The sequence below is a fragment of the Excalfactoria chinensis genome, chromosome 6 (genome assembly GCF_039878825.1).
Source record: "Excalfactoria chinensis isolate bCotChi1 chromosome 6, bCotChi1.hap2, whole genome shotgun sequence".
NCBI lineage: Eukaryota > Metazoa > Chordata > Aves > Galliformes > Phasianidae > Excalfactoria > Excalfactoria chinensis.
In genome coordinates this window covers 5,401,314-5,420,246 of record NC_092830.1, presented here as the reverse complement: position 1 = coordinate 5,420,246, position 18,933 = coordinate 5,401,314, and the positions used below count along the sequence as shown (strand labels likewise).

Sequence of the window (18,933 nt, the reverse complement as noted above, 5' to 3'; positions counted from 1 at the left end):
GTCAGTACGGGTTTCTTAAAATTTTACAGGTAGTTTAGTGCAGTGATTGGACAGATAGGACTCTGAATGAGATGGGAAGGATGTGTCTGAGAGCTTAGTAACGGAGCTGAAAGTTCCATTCCAAAGACTGGGTTAGAAATGATCTTAAATGTTGTCTGCCACAGGAATCCTTGAGTGTTTGAGGCAGAGAGCATAAGAACAGCCTCAGATAGTACAGAAGGTGTTTTAATGTTTTGTTTTCCTCTGCATTTTCCTTGTCACAACTTTGTGGTAGGAAGTTTCTTCTGGGAGATGCTTTTAAAATGCACATTCAAGTTCTGGAATCGCACCAAGGAAATCTTCAATTTCACTAAGGTTATGGCTCTTTAAATATGAAGTGATGCGTGTAAATATGCAGTGCTGCAGTACAAAGCACAGGTGTTCTATGTGTGCCTGTGAATGTTCTGTGTCTTTTTATGACTAAGGATGAAGAGTCTGTGAAGTCTGGCAGATGGCAAAGGAAAAGAATATAGAATGGTAGCACTACTTTGTTTCCAGAGGAACTGTTCACCTCCCTCCCCCCACCTCTTTTTTGGTGTTATGAAAAAGCAAAATTAGATTTTACAATCTATTGTATTAACTTCAAAACACAATTACTGCAAGTGCTGGATAGTAAAAGTCTTGCAGCACAGTCCTTTGCTTGTTTCTAGCTCTAAACTTCTGTAGTTATTTAATTAACTTTCTTTTATAATATAAAAATTAACTGAGAACACAGCACTGTTATGTGAGGATTTGGGAGCCGTGTGCTGGATTTTAGATCAGTGTTTAAGCAGATGCCTGCAACTTTTCCAGATTAAAAATAAAGATTTGAAGATTGTATGTATTTTTTCATTAACAAGACAAGATTAAACATTGTCTCACAGAGTCTTTAACTTGCACTGATGCCAGTCTTGCCTGTGCTGTATTTTGGCCTTTGAAACTGCACGATGGTTAAATATTTTCTTTAATTGTATTCTCAACCATGGATTTTGTATAGCTCTAAATCAAGATGAGATGATATGCTTGAACAACACTTTATTTTAGAGGGATAATCTGCTTTATAAGCTGCTTTGGAAATAGTGCTGTACAGGTCATTTCGGTGTTCTGTGAAACTGACTTCCCCATGAAAAGGCTGGGGAAGAAATACCTTGATAATTCTACCTGAGTGTTTGGGCAGAGTTGCATTGAATGTGTTCTGCTATTGTAGTTGTTAATATAGGATAAATCAATCTGGTAGGCATTTAACTATCTGGTTAACTGGTTCTGTCTGTGAAAGCTTGTTCTTTTTGGTTTGGTTTGTTGTTGTTGCTGTGGTTTTTTCCACACAAGGAACACTTCCTAATCATGACAATTAGTCATTTCACTTAACAGTGAAGTACAAAATACAGTACGGTGCATCAATGAGTCAATGGCAGTGTTTACATGATAAAATTAAAGAGTGTTTCAGAAAGAATGGTTTGTAACTCTCAGTCAAACTGTAACTATTTAATGAACACATTTCTTGTGTACAGAGTAAAGTGCATTATAAAATATAAAATAAAGAGTAAAAATTAATAAACTATAAAATACAAAATTAAATTAAAATTAATTTAATTAAAATTAATAAATTATAAAATACAGAGTAAAGTGCATTATGACAAGGAATACCTTCAAAATATTCACTTTTTCAATTCTTAATCTTTCTCAGCATTTCTTTATTAAACTTCAGTTTCTGAAAAACAATTCTGGTTTCCTTTTTGCCTTACACTATGCTTTGCAAATTGATAACACATGTTTTAGGGTTTTACGGCTTGCATGAATCAGATTTGGACAAAGTCTTTCAGCTACCTACAACCACCTTCATAGGAGGAAACGAGAACAGTCTTTCTTTACGAGAGATCATCAGACGGCTGGAGGTCAGTATGACATCTTTGATTTGTGACTTGTTTTCATCCCTGCAGAAATGAACTATTTCCGATTGTAAGTCACAGAGAACTTAGTTGTCATTTATTAATACAGCATACATAGAATTCAGATGGCAGAAAAAATACCCCCTGTACTGCTTTTACAGATGGTAGCTCCATTAGTTTCATCTGAAATATGTAGATTTAAAAGTATTAAAAAGGAACACGTAGAATACAAATTCAGGCCATAGTTTTGCAAAAAAGAACTTACATGGATTGAAACAAATAGAACCTTGTTAACTTGTGTTTATTTGCTATCACAGATAAAGCACTTGCAAACAATACTTAGTATGTGCAGGGATTTCTCTTGGTGTCCTATCTTCAGTGAGACTTTCATTTGATTAAAAAACAGGATTGCTTACCAAACTGACGAAAGCTCAGCTGTAGTTTCTAGGTGGTGATGATTGTTGCTTCTATCCCCAGTTCTCTTCTATGAGTTTTGTTTTCTGACCAATAATAGAGCCATGCTATGTGAAGCCATCAAAGATAATAAATAATAATAATAATAAGTAGATCTAGTAGAGAATTTGTAAAGTACTAAGCCAGTAGGTGTGGAGTGTTCTTCACTGTGCTTTTTTTCAGGATTTTGTAGTGCTGAAATAGTAGAGGTTTCTGTAGCATGGTAATGAAATCCACTGCAGTAGATAGGGCTGAGGGTGAAGGTGTGGTTTAAAAGGGTGAAATACAGAACTGAATTATGAGCAAGCAAAATAAATACTGAGCATATAGGAACTCTATGTTTTAGTCTGCTGAGGCGTAAGAGGATATGTTGGGTTGCACATCTGACCCATTGTTACAGCAGCTTATCTAGTGCAGAAAAAACCCTCCAGTTTCCTTCCTCTCACCAGAGCTTTGGATTATTATTTTTTTTTCCATTGAAGCTGAATTAAATGACTTTTTAGATGCACTAGAGAGCACATGCTATGTGTTCAAATTGACAGTGTTTTATTTCTATTGACTGTATTTTGAACATAATTTTTCTCGTAAAAATACTCATTTTGAGGTAAGAAGAAGAAAATAAATACAACAAGATGCTAAAATTGTGGAAGTGTCAGCGTAGTTTTTGCTTTTCATTTCTGTCTCTGCTCTCAGCTGCTTGGATTTGTTTTTGGATTTCCATCCTTTGTAGCTATCAGATTACTTGCATGAAGCTTCCTAATTATCTTTTCATTGTCTTTATCACTTCAGGTGGCATTTAAAAAAGGCAGGACTTGTTTTAATGATTTATTTGGAATCTGGGCTGTTGTGTATAGGAAAGGACTATGTAAGTCCCGAAGTGGAGTCCTTGAGTTAGGTGAAATATGCCAGTAAGTTTAAGGCAGATATATTGCCCTACTTGGAAAGTCTTTTGGTAATCCAATGGAGAATCTTTGAGTACGAAACTATTAAGTGTTATTTTGTAGAGAAAGCTTTCAAGTTAATGAGGCAAAAACTGCATTCAATAAAATCGTTTATTTGCCCATAGGATTAGTGTGAGGAGAATCTAGGGGAAGAGGGGAGAAGACAAGGCTTTCATAAGTGTAAGAAAGTACAATTTTTAAGTTCTACTTGTTTTTTCATGTCCCACAAATTCCTAAAGCCTCCCGTATTGGTGTTTTTACGCCCTAGAATACTTACTGCCAACACATAGGCTTGGAATTTATGTTCATCAATGATGTGGAGCAGTGCCAGTGGATCCGGCAGAAGTTTGAGACACCAGGTGTTATGAAGTTTACAAATGAGGAAAAAAGGACTTTGTTGGCACGGCTGGTGCGCTCAATGAGGTATGCTGGGGTGGTGCTGGGAAACTGTTCTGTGACTGCTGTCATACACTGACACTGGAAGATGGTGGGCTCAGTAAATGTGGGGTAGAGGCCAAGAGTTGAAATGAATCCTGGAATGCAAGCGTATGTAGTTAACCTGGCTACATTATCAAAGGAGAGCATGCACTGTGAGGTTTATCAGGGTCTGGATCTTTAACAGTTGCACAGACTTGAGTGGTGAATGTGGCAGTGTTTGCATTAGCTGTTGGAAAAATAGCAGGGAAAAATGTCTCAGCAGTATCATCTCTCAGTGATGATACCAATGTCAGAACATTCATAGCTTGTTTCTAAATTCAGGTGTCGTAATAAAGTCCATTCCATCTCTAAAGATTCTATAACAACTATTTTGGATGCTGATACTCTGCCATGTGTGTATCTTTCTGGTAGCACGTGCTCAAATGAAATCATAGTACCTGTAAATTCTAAGAGAATTTTTAGATGAGTGAAATGTTGACACGAGCTTTGTTTGACTCACTGGGATACTAACAGTCTATCTGGAAAGCTGTGTCAAGATGGGACTGGATTTGAAGGGCATGATGTTATTTCAAGTCCAGTTTTTGCCCTCTGCCTTTTGAGGTGCGCTGAAATGTGCTGGACTGATGCGCAACCTGGCAGCAAGAGTTTTGTTCTCTGCAGTATATGAAAGCATGTCTGGAAGCATCTCGTTGATTACTGCCATTGTGACTGTTTGTATAGAAATGTTTTATTTCCAGAATCTGAATTAGATTATCTTCCCAGGCATGAGGTGTATGTTAGCTGGTATGTTTCGAAACACATTGTATTTCCCTTGATAAACAGAAGAATTTTGCAGTATTTAAAGGCACGTTTTTTGATTAAGTAGCTCTGTTCAAAGACTTAAAAATGAAGCATCCATTGGAAGATAGTTTGCCAGGCATTTTCTTTGCCAGTTTTGTGACAAGGTTGTCCAGTGAAAATTTAAACAGAAATTAGTCACTGGTCAAGTGAATACTGTACTTGCTTAAGTTTGTTTATCAAGCTCTCAGTCTAAATAATCTTCATTTCTCCAGAAGCAATAAATTTTTTGCTGTTATTTAATTATGTTGTTTGTTTAAAGTGTGGAAGAATCTGCAGTTTCTGGTGGCATGAAGCAGCCAAATGTTCATCTTTTACCAAATTAATTTTCTGATGTAAATGGAAGAAAAAAGTTCTACTTAAGTTTCTCTCCAGCTATCTCTAGCATGCGAGTTTTGTCTGAAAATGGACATGAAAAAAGGGAATCTGGTTTTGTGAACAACTGATTTTGCTCTTGAGAAGAGTTTGTAAAGAGACTTTGTAAAGCTACATCAATTTGCTTAGGGATGATGTTATTAAAATCGTTACTTCTAAGTGCATGCTTCAGGTACTTGAAACTGTATTTTAAAGCAGGATTTTTCTCGTTCTTTGTGATGATTACGTGTAGTTTATTGAACAAAAGATCTTCCTCTCATAAAGCAGTGTCTGTAGATATATAAGCTTCTGTGTGCATTAGTCAACATATCAGTGCTGGACAGTGATTGTGTAGTCTGGGCATCTTATACCTGTGCAGGGTTGAGTCTTTCTATATTTCCCCTTCTGTCAGTGGTCGTCTTACATAAAACATGCTCCTTGCTAAGCATGAGATGTGCGTAGCAGCAGCAGCAGCTTGCCTGCCCTTGTAAACTCACAGCATACAGGGGGCCTTGCAAAATGTGACTGAAGTATTGTAGTTCTACACACTTATTGACAGCTTGACTTAAATGATGAACTTTCTAATAGTTCAGTATTGGCTTGCAGCTACGAAGAGAAGGAAAGCTTTTTGGTTTGCTCTATAAGGCTTGGTATTTGCATAGGGACCCCACTTTCAGTTCATATGAACTGGCATGACCCCACTGACTTCCTCAGAATTATGGCATCATGTTTTAGCTGAGGTATTCAGTGTTTACCTAAGGAGAGTCTCTTCATTTCTCTTCTCAATTTCATTTTGAAGATGTAGATGTCAATGTTTTAAGTGAGGAATAATCCATGTCTTAATGGATTATGGCAGCGTTATAAGCCCAGACATTGCAAATATTGCCCATTCATTGCATCTCTTTGTATTTTTTTATCTCCACGCTTGATAACACATGACCATTTCAGTATTTGTTGAAAGGTACTTTTTAACCACTTGCACTGCCTCTGGTCCAAATGCATTAAAGAATGAAAAAGCATAGAATTGCCAAGGATTGATGTCTTTATCCAGATGCAGTTGGGCCAGAAATTCCAGTGTCTTTGGTCTTGGCAAGTTACCAGCCATTACATCAGGCAGTTTGTAGAGCTCTGCTATTGAAATAGGCATGCTTTCTGCTGCTATTTGCTTTGAGCATTTAACTGTTATCTCCAGAAAATACAGATTCTCTGTCTTCTTCAATCCATAGAGTAGACTTCTTTTCTAGGAAAGATTATACATGGAAAAAGGCAGCGTTTATCTTGAGTTTTGACCAAGGTGGAGACTCTTCTGCCTATCCCTATTGTTTCAAAGTCAGGGTAAATACTTCTCAAATGGAGGAAGAAGAGGACTTAATTTTGTCCTGTCTTCCTCTCTCTACCCCTTTCCCCAAAGTGTGACTGATCACTGAAGGCCTATAAGCATGTATTCATAGGCGTTTTAAAACAAGGTAATGTAATTTTATTTGCTAAATGATTTTAACAAAAAGTGTTTGCTACATTTTTGTAATACTAATACTGTTTCTTGTTGTTTTTGTCTTTTTTTTTTTTCTTATGGTAAAGATTTGAAGACTTTCTTGCTCGCAAGTGGTCTTCCGAGAAGAGATTTGGTCTGGAAGGATGTGAAGTAATGATTCCTGCACTTAAGACCATCATTGATAAATCCAGTGAAATGGGAATTGAATACGTTATCATGGGGATGCCTCATAGGTAATGCCAACAGAAACCTCCCAGTGAATGGATTTAGTCTTAAGGCAGGCAGGCTATGAGCAGTTGAATGTTATTAATAAAGTTGGTGTTAGGGAAACTGTGTAAGCAGGAGGTTGTTACAGTGAGCAGTGGCTATGCAGAAATCTAACAGACGTATCAGTGAGAGCTACAGACTTTACAGGTGAACTCTGGCACTGAAAGCAAGTGTGGCAGCAGCTGTGATATTTATCCCATTGAGTCTAGAACTGAGAAAGCATGGTGAGGTAGACATACTTTTGCTGTCTATTAATTAAGAATTAATATTGTTAAAACTGCTAGATAATTGCAAAATTAATTGCTAATAGTTGGATAAGCAGACATTAAAAACATTGAAAATGCACTGGAGATGGATAGAATGGTTTCAAGCTTGGTAGTTTAAAGTGAACTTCTGAATTGCAAATTTCTGACGTAAGTGTCTTGCAGTTTTAAATGTTTTATGCTCCTGACTGTTCAATTAGCATTTTTGTGGCATAATTATTGTTTGGAATTTTCTTAGAGGTAGGCTGAATGTATTGGCTAATGTCATCCGAAAAGAGCTGGAACAGATCTTCTGTCAGTTTGATCCCAAACTTGAAGCAGCTGATGAGGTAAGGAGCTTCTTCAATAGAGATATCTAGAGAGATAAACATTCAAAGTAGTTTTCAGATGCTTTTGGACATAGAATCATAGAGTTGCTCAGGTTGGGAAAGACCTTAAAGATCATTGAGTCCAACCACAACCTAACCTGTCATAGCTGTTGTAATAGCATTATCAGCTGCTGAAATGCACTCTTATTCTCTTGTATAAGGACTGTCATTTGATAAAATTTATTAATAAATTTGAAGACCGTACTGTGCCTTTAACATACAGAAGGTGTCTTAGTTACAGAGCCTTTAAAAAAGGAGTGAAGATATCTCAGTTCCAGATGATTTAACTGAGTATGTTATATTCAGGAATCATTGTCGCTCTGAATGTAATGCCTTATATTTATTTACATGGAAGCTACAACAGATACAAAAAGCTCAGTAATAATTTGATAGAGCAAATTCTCAACTCCAAAACACTGTTTTTCAGTATAGTCTCTGTCGTTAGCTATGCTTTTTCACCAACTGTGAACAAGAACCTGCACGCTATGATCACAGAGATTACACCAGCAGAGGTGACCCACTGTCATGACTGCTGAATTGCACCCTCTGCTCACTCTCTGACTTATCCACTCAGCAGAGCAAGAGGAGAAAATGGAATGAAGCAAAAGCTTCTGGGTTGAGATAAGGGCAGGGAGATTACTCACCAACCACCGTCACAAGCAAAACCAGACTCATCATAGGGAGATCAATGTAATTTATTGCCAAGTACCAACAGACTTGAGCAGTGAGGAGTAAAGGCAAGCTAAACACATTCTCCAGTTGATCCATCCTGTTCGGCCACCCCCCCACACACAGCACAGGGGGTTGGGGTCCATGTTCAGTCCATAAAATGGTAGCGCATACTGATACTAATTTAGCTTGATCCATTTGTTAGAATGAAGCGCAATTTTTAGACGTAGTTTGTATGTAGATGCAGTTTGTATGTACAGCGTTCCTGAGCTTTGACTACATCTTGCACGTTAGGGATCTGGAGATGTAAAGTATCATCTGGGAATGTATCATGAGAGGATTAACAGAGCAACAAACAAGAAAATCACTCTATCCCTGATGGCTAACCCTTCTCACTTGGAAGCAGTCGATCCTGTTGTGCAGGGGAAGACAAAGGCTGAACAGTTTTATCGAGGGGATACTGCAGGGAAAAAGGTAAAGGTTGTTTAATGTTATAGTAATTCTCACTAGTAGACTCTAAAGGATTTTTAATAAAAATGACTTCTAATTTTGTATTGCAGTCTCCCTTTCTGCCCCCTTCCCAGAAGGGATACATGGTAACCTAGATAAAGATCTAACTAGATAAAGTTTTCAACGTGGTCCCTTAAGGGTAATGTCAGAAAGCAGTCTTAAAACCATTTCATTTGAGAACTGAACAAAGACGGCAGAATGCTGACAAGTCTGTGGTTTATTGTAAAATACAATGCAGGATGCTGATATAACTTATTATAAAAATATGGTTCTATTTCATAAGCACTACAGAAACAGAACAGAAAAATCCTGCTGAGAATTGAGTTTTACTTCCTAATATATGTATGGTTTTGTGCGTACAATCCTCCATCTTAGGTTATGTCCATACTGTTACATGGGGATGCTGCCTTTGCAGGACAAGGTGTGGTTTATGAGACGTTTCATCTTAGTGACCTTCCGTCTTACACCACAAATGGAACCATTCATGTTGTTGTCAACAACCAGGTAATGAATAGAACATTTTCTAATCAATTTGTGTACTGAGTGTTGATGCCTTTATTTATTTATTTATTTTGCTTGTGTATTTATTTATTAATTTTTGTTTATTAGCTTGTTGTCCTGTATGCTCTGTTCATTAGAATGACTAGAATGTTCCTGAAAACAATCACAGTGTCTAGTAACTCTGACTGGATAACACTTCATCACCTCACTTCTTCAGGGAGTGAAGGGCAAAAAGCTCATATGGCTAGCTAAAATGAAAAGCTAAGACTACTGATGCATAAGTGATTGTCAAATGAAAACCAAAGCGTTCAAAGCAAAGTAGAGGGTGACACCAGCATCATTGTAATGGAATTTCCTGGATTTTTTTAGATTGGCTTCACCACAGACCCCCGTATGGCGCGTTCGTCTCCATATCCTACTGATGTTGCTCGTGTGGTCAATGCTCCCATTTTTCATGTGAATGCTGATGACCCCGAAGCAGTGATGTATGTGTGCAGTGTAGCTGCAGAATGGCGAAATACATTCAACAAGGATGTGGTTGTTGACTTAGTAAGTCTTGGTTTTCATAATGTTTCTTTCTGTGTAGTATGTATAATTCTCTTAAGTCTTCTGTGGCTTAGAAGACCCATTCAAGAAACGTGGTTTGATTTGAATGACTTTCAGCCTCTTTTTAAAAACAAAACAACAGAAAACCCACCTGCATTAATCGATAAACTTTTTTTATACTAAATGCTTCTGTAACTGTGAAACTATGAAATTGAAGAATGTCATTTTACATCCTTTTTCACCAATGGAAATGTTCTTTCCTTTTGTAGGTTTGTTACCGTCGTAGAGGACACAATGAAATGGATGAACCAATGTTCACCCAGCCCCTAATGTACAAGCAGATTCACAAGCAGGTGCCAGTGCTGAAAAAATATGCTGACAAACTGATTGCAGATGGGACTGTAACACTGCAGGAATTTGAGGTACAGTTTATCAGTAGAATTAAAAGGATCTTACAGAACTGTCAGCAGGAAGACACGGTTGTTACTGCATGTTGTCTGCTTACAAACCTTTCTTTCATTACTGTGATTGAGTCTTCACCCTTTAACACTTTCTGTTCCAATTCAGTTTGCATTTTTATGTAAAATACCAGAGTTTAAAGCTCATTGCCACAGAGGTGCTACTTCAGTCATTTGTGTTACTTTAACCCTTGCCTTATGATCTTACTAGGACCAAACTTTACATAAATGTACGTGTGTATTCCTATAGCAAAGAAATGGAAAGTACTGTGAAATAATTAATACATATAATAAAAAAAAAAAAAAAAGAAAGAAAGAAAATTGATTCTGAGATTTTTAGAAGGTGGGTGATATGCATCATCACCTGCTGGAGATGTTGGAGATAACAGCAATTTTTCATCTCCAAATCAGCAATAAGATGGTGTTGGAGTGCTCAGAGGTATAACTTGTAGCTTTGTGTTCATCACCAAGTGGCAGTTATAATTAGTCAGCAATAAAATAAAAAAAAACCCAACAATTTCCTTGCAGTAATTCAGATACTTTGGTTCAGACAGAGATAACTTGAAATGTTCCAGAAGGATGAAATGTAGGGTCTGATGCTCCTATTGAGCTAATTAAGTCTTCACTTTGATCTTTTTTGAAAGGGAGTCCATAGAGTGCAGATGAAACAAAGGATCTTTTGAGAAGCTGGTATTGAAGGTGAATTAAAAAGCATTCTGTTATTCATAAGAATGCTTACAGTTTATGCAGAACGAGGTATCTTTAATAGCTCTAAGAGTGGACCAGTGCTGGCATGGACTTAACTGGATTCAGGATCCTGATTGGGTATTTTGCTGTACAGACTAAGGTCTGCATTGCTGTTGATACTTCCAAGATGCACTGGTTCAATCACTTGGATGTGGTGTTGAATAGAAATGCGGGTACTGTAGAGCAGTTTATTCTCCCTCAGAGTACAGTTCTCTATCTGTTACCACTGATGAGTGTGACTCACAGATTCTTAACTAGAATCAGACTGGTTTTCTAGGAGGTTCTTTTCTAGTCTTTAGTAGTATCTGTAGCCTGAAGTAAGATCTGGATAATGCTGAACTGGATTATATTCAGTTCTGTATTTAAGAGTACTGCTTGTCTCGTTGTCTCTCAGTCCTCTCCTCTGTCCAATAAACTAAACAATTTATTCAGAGTTATGTGGATAAGCATTTTTCTAGAAGACAGTTTTGTCCTAGATAAAATGAAACGGTTTCCATAATTTTAAGAAAGTTTTGTTCTGAAGTTAAATGAGTGTGTGGTAGGTGTCATGTGTAAATGCAAGGATGTTTTAAAAAGAACATTCTTGTTCTACAGGAAGAAATTGCAAAGTACGATAGAATATGTGAAGAAGCATATACTAGATCTAAGGATAATAAGATTCTGCACATTAAGCACTGGCTTGATTCACCTTGGCCTGGTAAGTACTGTCCTTTCATATAACCTGGTGTTAATGTGACTGTGCTTCTGTTTTGAATCCTAAATCTGGAACTCTTCAATGTTTTATCAGCCAGTATTTCCTTAAAATAAACCTTTGCTTTGCCCACGTTAACAGTAAATGAAACATTCTGCCAGATCAGCTTGAAAGAAGGTGGTTTCTTAAAAAGAAATGTGCAAAGCAAGATCTGACTCTTAAGAAGCCCTCTTTGGTTCACAAGGAGGAGAAGAAATATGTCTCATCCTCTTTTTTTGGAGTGATTTAAGTGCTGTAGGCGTTTTATTGTCTACCTATGCCCACGCAGTTGTACCTCTTTCACAAGAAGTAGAAATAAAGCAGATCATTTTGTGCCTTCAAGATTAAGTATTGTTGTCATGCAGAAAATGGGAATACGGTTGTCTGCCTCTGAAAGGCCAAGAACAGGTTTAGGCTGTTACTTAGAATATCTGTTAATTGTTGTGAGTCGATGAATAAATTGTACAGAGAAATCTGTTAATCAGTCCCTGAAAACTCACTAGTTCTTTACTTCCAGGATTCTTCAATGTGGATGGAGAACCCAAGAGCATGTCCTGTCCTCCTACTGGCATTTCGGAAGACCTGCTGACTCACATTGGCAATGTAGCTAGTTCAGTGCCAGTCAAAGACTTCAAAATACACGCAGGTCAGATGGAATCTTGTTTCTTCTAGCGTCTGTATTTCTTGCTCAGATTTTGTTTCTCTGCAAATGAATTGCTATTGGGTGTTTTCCAAAGAGGAAAATGTCTGTATTTCACCTCTTTTACCCTGGGGGAAAGGGAGAATATAACAGTGAAGGTTAGAATCATAGAATTGCTCAGGTTGGAAAATACCTTCAAGATGATCAAGTCCAACCACAACCTAACTATACTACCCTAACTCTAACAACCCTTTGCTAAATCATGTCCCTGAGCACCACATCAAAACGGTTTTGAAACACAGATTCTCACTGCTTGTTTTTGTTCTTTCAGTGTCACATTATTTCTGTTAGCTACCTGCTTAAAATACATTTTTCTTTGAGGGAGGTTAAACTATTTGTAATGTGCAATTAGTAATCCTTTAATTTGTCAAGTCCTTTTGAAGAAATGCTGCCTCTGTGCAGTATATTGGTGAGACTTACTGGGAAGTAAGGCATCCATCTCAGAAAACACCATTTATGTTTATACAAATGCTAAAAGCAGCGTTAAATTGAGGTTTACTTAAGGCACTTTTCTTGTAGGTAGATAGTTTTCTGCTCAGAAATACATCTTGATCTTTTCAGGCCTGGCATCACTGCTGCTATGAAATGAGAATAATTTTAGTACAGCTGAATAGACTCCGTGTGGGCTAATTCAGACAGTTTTCTTTTCAACTTATCATTCAGCGTTGATGGCATAGATCTACCTTCTTCTCAAAAAGTCTTAACTCTTGGTCCGAAGGGACTCAGTTCTGAATTTAGCATCTATTGTAGTAAAAAGATAAATGTGCCTGTCACACTGGGGAACTCCTAGCATCGTGTCCAACTTTTGAGTAAGTTCTTCTACTCCCTGGTCAGGTTGAAGTCTAGCAGTTCTACAGGGAACAAATACACGTTCTTTCTCTGGTGGAACATGGAACTGCTTTGTTAAGTGATCTTTTTTCTTTTATTGACTAGGGAATGTACTTAGGATGAAAAAAAAGAGCTATTTTTGTTGTTGTTGTTGTTGTTTTGTTTTCTGGGCAAAATCTCCAGATGCCCTTTAATCTCCAGAATCACCCATTGAGGATTAAAGTGTCTGCTGAAGATGTTCCATGTGTTTATGTTCCACTGGAGTAATGAAACATGGTTACAAGTAATGATAATAGGGCATCCCTGGTTATCAACTGCAAGCTTATTGAGCAGATATAGCTAAAGATGAACTTTAAAACTCTTCTAGAGATTAGCATGCTTTGTTGGTGATGCTGTAATTTTAAACTATAGTCAGCCAATAAAATTTAGTATGAGGAATTCTAACTAGAAAGGCAGCCTCTCTTTATTAACTTGACCTTGACAGCAAGTATTATTTGCCATTATAATTATTCCATGTGGGCAAATAATTCTCTAACTTTGGTCTTCTAGATTCTTTTAAACAGCTTAAAAGGCCACAAGAGAAAAGAAATGGGAAGAGCACCCTCAAAGTGCTTTGACCTTCAACTAGAAAAAATATCTCCCGGTCTTTCTGGAAAAAGTGAAAGCTGATTTTGTTTTCTCGAGTGTTCTGTTGTATACTCTGTGGAAGGGACAGTTTTCAAGATTTCTTTATTTAAATAGAGACAAATTCTAAGAGAGTAGTTTTACATGGTTTTTTGTAAAGATTGGGAAAGCAGCAAAGGGAAGAACAGGAAAATAGCAAATGGAATACCTTGCCAAACACATTAGTGCAAATAAAATAGTGTTAAGTGACACTGAATTCTCTAGACTTATATAGCCTCAGCTGGAAACACCTGTATGCAACTTTAAAGGACACCTTATTTCCATTAAAAATTGCAGTGTTGCGACTTGTACTTTGATTCACCAGTATATAATCTTGACTTTTAAAAAGGAAGCAAAACAAATCAAACAACAACAATTAAAAAGAACAGCAAAACAAACAGAAAACCTACCCTAAAAGCAACCATTACTTACCATCTGTAGATCCTTCAGTAGCTACTATAGTTTTCTATTTATAAGATATTCATCATATTGATCAATTTTGCCCATTTCTTTGTAGAATCTCCAGAATCCTATAAGACAAATGCCAAGAAAAAATGAGAATGAGAAAGACAGAAGAACCCAGTAGATGACATTTTCAGTCTTACACAAAACAGTACTTTGTGTAGATATGTGAAAATAAATGTTTAAGAAGTATCTGACCATGAGTCATTCTAATTGTTATCAGTAGTTTCTGGCAGCCAATCTTATTTTCTTCTGATAGAGCAAGGCATGAACAATGTACAAACCTTTGCTTAGGAAACAAGTTATTTTACTTTGCTAGCGATTCAGACCTAGAATAACTAATATGGTCTACAAAGTTAACGTCGTTTTAATTTCACTGCAGCTCTTCTGCATTTCATGAAGATAGTGGATCAGCAACTAAGACTAAAAGCAGCAGTCTTTGAGTTCTCCTGATGGGTTCTCCTCTTCTAGCACACTGTATCCAGTGGGGAAAATGGTGTATGTAATGTGAATGTCAAATATCTCTGAAGTAGATTGACTGGTTTCTGATCTTTATTCTAATAGGACTCTCCCGGATTTTGAGAGCCCGCTTGGAAATGACCAAGAACAGAGTTGTTGACTGGGCCCTGGCGGAATACATGGCTTTTGGCTCTTTTCTGAAAGAAGGGATTCATGTCCGATTGAGTGGACAAGATGTGGAGAGGGGTACTTTTAGGTGAGTACTGAAATGACTGTTAAAATCTGTCCCATACTTCAAGAAACGTTAGCAATTTTTAAACAATATGTTTTTTGGAGGGAAGAGGGAACCTTGGCTTTTCAATATCAGTCTTAATGTCATAGATTCAAGCAGTTGATCTCCCATGTCTGTAAATGGAGTATTTTAAAGAGTAGTATTTAACAAATAAATGCCTTTAGATATTCTCTTCCTTATCTGACTAAAAAGCGGAAATTATTTTTGTCTGCTTTTCAAGTGGAAATTCTGCTACAATCCACCTGATTGCTGAACAGTCAGAGAAGGGCATTTCCTGCTACAAATACTTAAGTCTTGAAATACCTTTATAGTGGTAGCTTCTTGAAACTCCACTATGCTGTGAACAAATATCTTGCCAGTTGGCAAGGCTCTTCTAAATGAAACAAGATCCTTTGTACTGAGGCTCTTAAAGACCGTGGAGCATGAATGAATAGTAAATCTCATCGCTTGATAAAATATATACAGTTCTGCTGCTTTACCTGCCTCTCCACGGAGTAAAATCTTAATGATGTATTTAATTGAACCCTTTGATGCGAACCCTGTTGCTGGGAGTGAGTTAACTAACAGCTTCACTAAGCTTAATTGTGAATGCTTGCAGGGAAAAAAAAATCTTGGCACCTGACTTCTGTCGTGCAGTGCAGTGTTCTGTTTCTGTGCTGAGCTTCATTTGGTATCCAGTCACTGGGCTTCTTTTTTTTTTTCCCCGCTCACATTCTGATGGCAGTGTGACAGAATCCTTCAGAGAAGGCAACAAAACAAAGCTGAAAACCTGGAGGTTCTCATCTTTCATCCTCCCAGTTTGTCATCCTCCCTGATTTCAGTACCAGGGTCTTATAAATGGCAAGAACCTCCTAGGGGAGGAATGCATGTTTATTGTTCAGCAAGCTAACTACCTAATTCTGGTGAGTGCTTAGTTAAGTCTAACATGCACCTATGGACTTGTCTTAAGAAGGTTGATTCTTTGTATTCCCAGTTCTCCAACTGGTGGAAGAGGATTTTCCAGACTTACTGCCTAGATTTTCTCAGTGCTTAAGATGACAATAGTTTGTTGTGCTCACAGAAATACAGAGAGAACACAAAACAAACGTTACAAGTAAAAGCTATTTTGACTGACAAAGACTACCTGAAAATTAGTGTCCTACCAGGATTTTATTCTTCAGCCTTTAAAAAAGAATTGAAGATGAATTAATGTAATGAGACTTGATTCTGTACCAGTCTGATGTCAGCAAACTGACAAGTTTGTTACAACAGCAAAATGTGACTTGCATGTCTGTATACAAGGGCTGCTTTGAAAGTAATGCATCCTACTTTATTATATTGACCCACAATGTCAGAGGCAATTGGTGGTAGGACAGTAGGGGTTGAACCTTTCCACCAGCATTCCATTACATTTTATTGCTGTGCAACAGATGGCAGCAGAGGGACAGCCTTGCAAAAAGGCATCTGACATTGAGTGTGTATGAAGCAAACATGTGGAACTGAATTCCTCCGTGTGGAAAAAATGGCACCCATTGATACTTGTTGATGCTTGCTGAATGTTTTAGAGACCAAATAGTGAATGAGAGCACAGTGAGGCAGTGGGTGGTGCGTTTCAGCAGTGGTGACTGCGATATGAAAGACAAGCTGCGTTATGGTTGGCCATGCGCAGCTGTCACACCATGAAATGAAGAGCACTTGTTCATCACTGTCAAAAATGCACAGCTAATGGTGATAGCTATGTTGAAAATCAGTGTTTTGTACTTGAGAATTTGCTCTCTCAAGCAGTGTTATTAAGCTCTTTGTGTCTGTTGTCATTTGTATGGAAATAAATATGGAGGCATTACTTTCGGAGCAACTTGGCTATCCACCTTTGCTCATTGTAATTGGCTTTTGCTGAGGGCATAAAACTTAAGGTTCAAGGAGCTTATCTCTTGAATACTCTTTTTATCTTCTTCTGAATGACAGAACCAAAACAATAGTATCACAGTTATTTCTTCTATAGCAGCAGTCCTTGTGTATTTTCTCCTTTCTACCTCCCTCCCTGTGTTAATCTTTAGAGACTCTGTCTTTTCCTAGTTTTATTTTGTTGACTTCTAGATAGATTTCGGAACTCTTCTGCTCGCATTCATTGTAGCAAAGGGAAGCACAAAAGGACTCAGTCTTCAGTTCTGTATTGGCAGCTATACAGCACACAGTAGTTGTTACTAGTATAATAACTGTCCTTCTGTTTGCAGTCATAAAGCTGGACATATTGGTGTGATTCACTCAGTTAGTCTGCTCAGAGAGTTAATGGATTGCAGTAATTACTTCAGTCATCTCTGTTTTGATAGCGCTCCTTGGTGCCCCATTCTAATGCTGATTAATGGTGTTCCAGAGAACTGTAAATGGTGTGAATGGAAATAGCAGGAAAGAAGATGAAACTGTTTCAAGTGTTGGTGCTCAGATTAGATTTGTTGGGTTTTTTTTGTGTGTGTGATAAAGGTAAAGAATTGTCCTAAGGAAAAGATTAATGACATTTTCCACAAAGGAGAGTAAAATGTTCTAGTAATATTCTTTTCCCACTTGATTTTTTATTTCTGTCAGTCTAAAACATTGCGTAATGACCCCCTGCCTCCACCTCACTGCCCTCCTGTTCTGCTTGTGATGATGTATTTTGGATTTCCTTGAATGCTGGAGAACAGACTTGATTAATCAGTGGAAAGTCTGTATGCAGTAACTGTATTTAGACAAGTTTTCAACCAAACTAGCGTGTTTTCTAAACCAGAGATAACTGTTGCATGCATACTTTCTAGAATGTCGATTTGCAAGTTTATCTTTGACAATAGCACTGTTAAAACCAGAAGTGTTCTCCTCTAACAGATTTCAACAACTCATTGCAGCCATCGCCATCACGTGCTTCATGATCAAGAAGTTGACAAAAGAACGTGTGTTCCCATGAACCACCTCTGGGAGCAGCAGGCCCCCTATACTGTGTGCAACAGCTCCCTTTCTGAATACGGAGTCTTAGGTATGTCTTGGGGTAGTTATGTGAGACTTGCTTATGTTTAAATAGGTCTCAAGATGTACGAATTGATGACTGCTAACTTAGAGGTTTGTTTTTTTTTTCTCCAGATTTAGCTGTAAAGCAGTTAAGCTTCTTGGTCTACCAAATTTTGCATTGCTGCTTGAGATTGCCAACCTTGAAAACAAATAAATGGCTCTCTCTGCTAGTGACGTTTAAAAGCAAACTTTGCTTTCGTTGTATTTCAATGTTACTGCATCCATGCCAGTTTCGATTCAGTTGGGAGCAAGGAAGTATGAAACAGGGATGTAAAATCCAGTCCAAAATCTGATTTCCTCTCCAGCCTTTCTCCCTGGAGGGGTTATTCTACAATACACTTACCGTGTTTACTATTGTAAGGGGTTTTAAAAACTGCTCTAATATTGTGGGGTGGATAGTAATAGAACAAAGGGAAATGGTTTTAAACTGAGACAGGGGAGGTTTAGGTTGGATAATAGGAGGAAGTTTTTCACTCAGTGGGTGGTGACACACTGGAACAGGCTGCCCAAGGAGGCTGTGGATGCCCCATCCCTGCAGGCATTCAAGGCCAGGCTGGATGTGGCTCTGGACAGCCTGGTCTGCTGTTTGGCAACCCTGCACATAGCAGGGGGTTGAAACCAGATGGTCATTGTGGTCCTTTTAAACCCATGTCACTCTTTTATTCTGTGATTCAGTAAGCTTCGTGCTTTTTTATTCTTCCTATAGTGTTCCTATATAGTTCCTATATAGTTCCTATATAGTTCCTATATAGTTCCTATATAGTTCCTATATAGTTCCTATAGCAGAAATTAAAGAAGAGATGGGATACCTTCAATTTATTTCCTATGGTTTTCAATACATCATCTGTAGTATGAGGTGTATGAATATGTAGTTTTCAATGTGCTTTTAGTGCAAAGCTTTCTACTTTTTCCAAGTGAGACACCTATTTGCTTAGACCGCTTAGAACCTGTATGTACTTTAAAAATGTCAGCTGGGAGACTGAAATAACTTCTGCTACAAACGTTACACAAATGGCAGCATTGATCTTAT

The 18,933-nt window shown here is 37.7% G+C and overlaps 1 protein-coding gene across 3 annotated transcripts in view; it reads left to right on the top strand.

Moving 5' to 3' along the window:
• The window catches only part of OGDHL (oxoglutarate dehydrogenase L), a 54,441-nt gene that overhangs the window by 15,188 nt on the left and 20,320 nt on the right, over positions 1 to 18,933 (top strand). For all 3 annotated transcript variants that reach the window (XM_072339520.1, XM_072339521.1, XM_072339522.1), the window contains exons 5-16: positions 1,798 to 1,913; positions 3,570 to 3,724; positions 6,509 to 6,655; positions 7,191 to 7,281; positions 8,284 to 8,463; positions 8,875 to 9,003; positions 9,370 to 9,549; positions 9,816 to 9,968; positions 11,346 to 11,448; positions 11,999 to 12,127; positions 14,699 to 14,849; positions 17,744 to 17,871. In XM_072339520.1, coding sequence (XP_072195621.1) covers positions 1,798 to 1,913; positions 3,570 to 3,724; positions 6,509 to 6,655; positions 7,191 to 7,281; positions 8,284 to 8,463; positions 8,875 to 9,003; positions 9,370 to 9,549; positions 9,816 to 9,968; positions 11,346 to 11,448; positions 11,999 to 12,127; positions 14,699 to 14,849; positions 17,744 to 17,871 — 1,662 coding nt within the window. The remainder of the gene's footprint in view (positions 1 to 1,797; positions 1,914 to 3,569; positions 3,725 to 6,508; positions 6,656 to 7,190; positions 7,282 to 8,283; positions 8,464 to 8,874; positions 9,004 to 9,369; positions 9,550 to 9,815; positions 9,969 to 11,345; positions 11,449 to 11,998; positions 12,128 to 14,698; positions 14,850 to 17,743; positions 17,872 to 18,933) is intronic.